The 6854-nt window shown below is 42.8% G+C and overlaps 1 protein-coding gene across 1 annotated transcript in view; it reads left to right on the top strand.

Annotated features, from left to right (window-relative positions):
- Positions 1-6854, top strand: part of LOC115233451 — a 22432-nt gene that overhangs the window by 12006 nt on the left and 3572 nt on the right. Inside the window, exons 14-18 of the mRNA XM_029803883.1 lie at positions 9-4544; positions 5525-5722; positions 5974-6252; positions 6324-6413; positions 6567-6723. Coding sequence (XP_029659743.1) covers positions 9-4544; positions 5525-5722; positions 5974-6252; positions 6324-6413; positions 6567-6723 — 5260 coding nt within the window. The remainder of the gene's footprint in view (positions 1-8; positions 4545-5524; positions 5723-5973; positions 6253-6323; positions 6414-6566; positions 6724-6854) is intronic.

The following is a 6854-nucleotide window of genomic DNA, read 5'->3' as shown; positions in this document are numbered from 1 at the left end:
CTCTTCAGCCAAGGAACGACGACGACAAGAAGAAGTCTGTTCCGGCAACTGCGGATAAAACTGAAGGGTCGCCTCTTCGGGAGAAGAATAGTGATAAACATGAGAAAAATACCATAACAAAATCGAGCAACAACAAAATTATCGACAAGAGGAACGTCATCGAATCATGCGAGGTTCCGGATTCTCAGATGGCAAAGTCCCGGTCCAGCGTTCCAGATATCAAACAACAGCAGCTGGATGTCAGATCGGTACGTAACGCGAATAGGGATGAAGCTAACATTTCGCAAACTAACATCGCGACGGCTCTGATATCCGAAACGTTCTCGGATTCGGTAGACCTCAAGTTGACGGACGTTTCCGAAGAAACGCTGACTGCGAATAAAGCGGCAACGTTCAGCGTCGCGACAACAGAACCGATTAATGGAACGTTGCAAACGGACATCGCGGAGCACATACATTCACGTAAGAATTCTTTAGAGATAGTCGCCACATCTGCGGAAAATGATAGTCAGGATAGATCTGCTGGAGGCGAAACCGTATCGACGGAAGGATCAGTCGAGGAAACGTCTTCAGGTGATTCATCGAGTTTTCACGCGCGATCGTTAACATCATCTGTGTCGCATGATCGATCCATTGTCTATCGGGAAGCTCACGAGCTTAGAGTGGTATCCGACGACACGTTGATCGGTGCATCATCATCATCATCATCGTCAAAGGAAGCGAGCGACTCTTCCATCGCGCCTAATGAAAAGCTTCCCGCTGATAACGCCTCTGCGATCATTGATCCGCTTCTAAAAAATGACTCGTCGCGAAATCAAATTTCACCCGCTTCTACGAATGACTCTAACACGGAAAGATCTGAGATGGATATCTGCCAGAAGGATGCGATCGATCGCGATTCTCACGCCAATCATTTGTCCATTTCGTGCGAAACGACATACGCTACTAATACGGAATCCATAAATAAACAAGATATTAACACGCAGGAATTAAAAGAACACTCGAACGATTCATCTCATGTTATCTCATCAGCTTCGCCAGTTGCATCATCCGCGAAAATTTTCGACGCGAAATCACCGTCCGTCGAAATACTCGATAATCTCGAAACGACATTGCGTCACGATAAAAATGATACAAAGCCGAGCGTTGAGAAAGATGCGGTGCACGTTTCGGAAAAAGTAGAACAGACAATTTTGGTCACATATCATACTCCCGCGAGCGACGGTAAAGATGAAACTACGTTGAAAGGAGCAGACGTGCCCGTCGAGCAAAGTACGACCGACGATTTATCCATTACTCAATTACGAACCGATGAGAGTGTTCCGCTGTCATTAACAGACTCTGCGGCGAATTTCAATAATCCGGACGATCCGGGAAAGGAGAGTATGCTCGCCCCGGCAAAATCCGACAGTTCAACGATCGAATGCACGTCGGACGTTCGATCACTTGAGAATCCCGTGGACGATTTAATTCGAGACGGACCATCCGCTCCGACAAATAATCGAGAAGTAATCGCACACGATCGCTTAACGCAGGCGTTACGATCCTCTCCTTCAATCGACACTTGTCACGAAAGTACTTTGCATGCCGAAACGTCAAATACATGCGACTCTGAATCTTTGAGAGATGTAAAAATTTCAGAGCGGAACGAAGTAGAGTCTGTCAAAATCTCTGAAACCTTAAAAAGTCACATTGTCGACGAGGACTCTGTTATAGATACTAACGGACTCTCCGATGAAAATCACGATCGATTAATAAATACTATTAATAACACCTCCCGTGGATTATCCGTCGAAAACGTTCCTGCCGCAGAACCGAGCGAAAGCGTTTCGATTCCCGCCGAGGAACCTTACCCCGGAGATAAGGTTTCTCAATCTGACGGGAAACGCGACGCGGAAACATCAAATTTCGCGACAAGAAGCATTTTACATGCGCTTAAAAATATATTCTTCGCATCGCAAACCGAGGAGAAAAATATCGCCCCGATCATCGACAACGAAGACTCATTCTCGGTTCCTATTACGACAAATATCGACGACGTATCCGATACCTTTGAAATAAAGATATCGGAATCACCCATAATAGCGGTGAATGATTGCGCACCGATAAAAGACATCGCGGCGAATACCGTCGAACGCGACGAGTCGGATCGAATCGGTGATGTCGATACAAACGGCATGCGAGAGAATGCGAGAGACGTCGATTCTTCCGGAAACGACATTTCAATCGTCGCGCGTAACGAACCGGTTAGATCAGAATTACCGAATAACGAGTCGTCGGAAAAGAGTACGAGACAACCTCGTAAAAGCGTAATCGCGAAACCCGTCGTAAAGGATAGATCGCCCCTTAAAAAAATCGTCCGAAGAAAGTCGCCCGTTAAGGTGGTGAGAAAGTTCACTGGCGTACCGAGAAAAGGTTCGCCGCGTAAAAGCACGAGCCCGAATAGTACGACCGTCACAAAAGCGAGGGCAACGGCTAGCGAGATTACCAAGACGTCGAATCGAGCAATACGAAACAATGACTCGCGAATTAAAGAATCCGTAAAATCGACGTGCACCGCGCGCGATAAGACAGACAACGGAAGTAAGTTGATTATGAAACTATCGGGTAAACCTATTAAACAATCGTTAACTAACACCAATCTGCAAAGAACTGCGGGAAATAACAAAACGAATAAAAATAAAGAAGTTTCTACGTCCAATACGGAAAAGATACTCGCGATCGATAATCTCGAACCGTCAATTAATATTAAAAAATGTAACGAGAAGAAATCGGAAAATACCGAAAATAAAAAGCTCGAACGTTGTAAAAATAAAATGATTGAAGTTAATCGAAATAAAAAGGCGGAAATATCCAAAAATATTGAAATGGATATTTCTGAAAATCGAGGAGTAAAAGAGATTGTAAATCGCGAAACTGAAATGTCAAATGATAACAAAATGTCGATGAAAGTGCTGTCGACAAAAAATAGAAACGATAATTCGAAATCTAAAATATCTTCACCGTCAAAGATACCCGTTTTGATACATCAAAAAATCGCGCGATCTGCAAATATCGTCCCACCGAGCTCTTCTAAAACAAATTTAAACGACAAACTATCGTTAAAAAACATATCGACTAAATTGCCGATAGCGTCGCAAGCAATTTCGAAATTATCTTTGAAAACCCAGGAAAAAGTTAAGATACCGAGTTCACCGATCGTGCGGAAAGTCGATTCGAAAGATAATTCGAAGACGGATCGAATTGAATCTAGTAATGGCAAATTAAATCCAGCAAAAACAATTGAAATTACAGAAAATGCAAAAGACGAGCAGATTCTAGAAGAGAATCATGCTGAAAGAAGCGCCGTGGAAGAAACCGAGGAGCTTCCGAAAGTTGAATCAATACAATCGGAATCTACATTAGACGAGAATTCGCAAGAGTCGAGCTCGATGTGCAACAATGATTTGTCTGCAACTTTTAACGAACAATTGGAGATTGAAAACGCAATCGAGGAGAGCTCCCATGCCTTGAGCTCCGATTCCGAGTATTCCGAGAGCGGCGAGGACACAGAAACGGCGAAGTACATCTCCGATCATAACTCGGAATGCAATTCCGTCGAGGAGTTCACGGACGCAGAATTGTTGTTAGAGAAAACACTAAACGAGATAAGGTCTGAAATATCGGAATCCGAAGAGGAACGGACGAGCGGGTCCGAGGAGAGCGGGAGAGATATCACTTGTTCCTACGAAACAGAAAGCCACGATCGTGATTCCGTATTGTCCGAAAGTACGGTCGATGAATGGGAGATTAAGTCAAGCGAGCTTGAAGATTCGATGGAAGAAGATGTGTACGAGGAGCTACCATCCGAAGGAGAAGAGACGAATATACAACACGAAGTCTCGGAACAACAACTCGAGATGGCCGTTAAAGAAGCCGATGATACAATACACGAGGAAGTCGACATTTCGAATAGAGCGGAAAGTAATTCTGAAGTTGCGCAAGAAGATGAAAGGAATAATTTGGATCCATTGAAGGAAGCTATCGTAGAACCAATTCAACCGGAAATAATCGCGGAGATCGATGAGATGGCATCGAAACTTTCTCAAAACCTTGAAATCTCGGATTCTAACGCTGCCGTAGCTGATTCCGCGATAGCGTTTTCAGCAAAGTTCGAGGAAAGTACAGAATCAAAGGAGGACATCCAGTCAAAAGCGACCGACTCAAAGAGAAGTGAGTTGAAACTCGAAGACGCAAACAGAATCGAGGAAAGAGATCAGTCGACAGTCATGCAGAATGATAAGACGAGGAAAGTGACGAGCGCGAGACGGGCCAAGATAGGCCGAAGGGCGAGTACAGGGAGCAAAGAGGTCAAAGTCGGGAGAGACGTTGACGACGACGACGACGACACGTTAAAGGGGGTGGATCGGGCGAAAGCGCCGAGGAAACGATTTTCTCTCGTAGCCAGTTGCATCCGTCGGTTCGAGGGCGAGGAGAATACCGAAAGGACACGCGTGGAAAGCATCAGGCGCAAGAGACAGGGATCTCCCAAGACGGAGCGGGAGGTCAGTAGACGAGAGTTGCCGGAAGTGACATGACCCTCTTGTAGACGCCCTCGTTGCGCCGAAAGATCCTCCTCGCGAACGCGAGTCGCCACAAGAATCGATTTTTTTCAAACTTTTCGTTGGCAGATCAATGATCTATACAAACGGCTCGAAATGCTGAACGGGTGTCTCTTAATACTTTTTAATCGTGTGTTAATTGTTGATCATTTGACTGCGACAAGAGTTTTGTACGATGTATGCTAACGCGAAGGTAAGTATCATATCGCGACTAACTTATTATCTATCGAGAAAGTTGGCGTTATGTGTGTCTTGTATAACATGTAATAGCGCTTAATTATTCAGGAAAGAGATGAGGTGAGATGTATTATCCTCTAGATATTCCCTGTTCTAGATGTAGAGTATTTAAGGTATCCTCCATGCATAAACGTCGATTATATAAAAGCATGTGAATTGATTATCTCGATTATAAATTAATTACCTTGAGAATTAATTATTTATCCCGATAGTCATATATATCGAATAAAAGAAAGCTCGTTTCTAGATGTATTCGATAAAGATTTTAATATATATATTCTCTCATTTTCAAAATATTTTTAATCTCATCAAACATCTTCTTAAATCTTTTATAATGTTTTATTTAATCATCTAACTTGATTATTCTTAGAATAGTCATTCAATAATACTGTGACGATAAAAAAGAAAAGATTAAAAATTTCATTCTTGGAATTTATACTGATTTAGATCGGGCTGCAGAAATTTATATAGTATACACTATTGTCTCCATTATTTTATTAATTCCATTATTAAAGCGTCACTTTAAATTACAATATTTACTTATAAATGGCCTATAACGAACAAAAAATCCGAATGTTCCCAAGTCGAGATTTATAGAAGAGAAATCTAAAATTATCTTTTTAAACAAAAGATGTGGAAATTATGCGACCGATATCGAAGCAATGTTATGTTTGTCACGTGTGCAGAGAATAGCGCGTCGTCTCTTGGCGGAAGGTCGGGCTGCAAATTACGACGAGGCCGAGGTCGCCGCTAGTTTGCTGACCCTCAAGTTCGGAGATGCCGAGGCGCTCCAAGCCGCGAAAGAATGTTCCAGCATAGAGTCGGCGCTCGCCTTCCTGCAGCAAGAGTGCGAGCTGTGCACCGGTCGTTTCGCAATGAGTCAAGTGAGTGTCGTTGAAACGAGTGGAGAGAGCAAACGCGAAAAGAGTAAAGCTTTTTCAAGTTAAATCCAAGAAGGAAACGACAATAATGTGCGTCCCGTTCCGAAATTCCTGTTTAGATTGATCGCTTTTTGCGAATCTTACTTAACGATCTTTTCGTCGAGATAATCGAGAATAGAGATTCAACGGGAACCGCAAATCGCATCATAATTTTTCGATCCCGCCTCAATACATTTTCATTTGCATAATTTTAGATGATCTCCATGCTCAAGTGCATACACCGCTGCTGCAACGAATGCGCAAAGAATTACTTCACCATCCAAATTAGCGATAGAAACATCACGGATGCCGTTTGTCCGTTTTGCAAAGAACCTAATCTCAAGGACGCAAGCGAGGACGAGGTCCTCGAATATTTCAGCAATCTGGATATACAATTGAAAACCTTGCTCGACCCGCCGATCCACGAGCTTTTCCAGAGGAAGCTCAGAGATCGGACTTTGATGCAAGATCCGAACTTCAAGTGGTGCATTCAGGTAACAGGATTTTATTGCGATTGTCTATTTTTGTATCGAAATCTATCAAGATTATTGTGTGCGTTTTTTAGTGTTCAAGTGGATTTTACGCAGATCCTGACCAGAAGCGTCTGATCTGTCCCGATTGCCGATCTGTCACCTGTGCCTTTTGCCGAAGACCGGTATGTACGACGCATTTTCGAGTTTGTGTATTAATTAAAAGACAAAAAAAACTTTTCAAGTTTTCACAAAAAAATTTTCGAGTTTGTATATTAATCAAAAGTTTAAAAAACAAACGTATGTTTGTTTTTTTTTCTAACAGTCTCTCTTTTTAGTGGGAGAAACAGCACGAGAGAATCTCGTGCGAAAAATTTGCCGTTTGGAAGGACGAGAACGATCCTGACAATCAAGCCGCAGGTTTGGCCAAACATCTCGCCGATAATGGCATCGACTGTCCTAAGTGCAAGTTCCGTTATTCGTTATCTCGTGGAGGTAATAATGCAATAACTATTATACTCTGGCTTTATTGCAAACATGCTTTCTCTCTCTCTCTCTCTCTATATATATCTCTCTCTCTCTATATCCAGCTGCGTATAATGATAAAAAAAGTGATTACAATTATA

The sequence above is a fragment of the Formica exsecta genome, unplaced genomic scaffold (genome assembly GCF_003651465.1).
Source record: "Formica exsecta isolate Colony F162 unplaced genomic scaffold, ASM365146v1 scaffold175, whole genome shotgun sequence".
Lineage (NCBI taxonomy): Eukaryota > Metazoa > Arthropoda > Insecta > Hymenoptera > Formicidae > Formica > Formica exsecta.
Note: the sequence above shows the minus strand (reverse complement) of the source record. Positions and strands in the feature narration are given on the sequence as shown.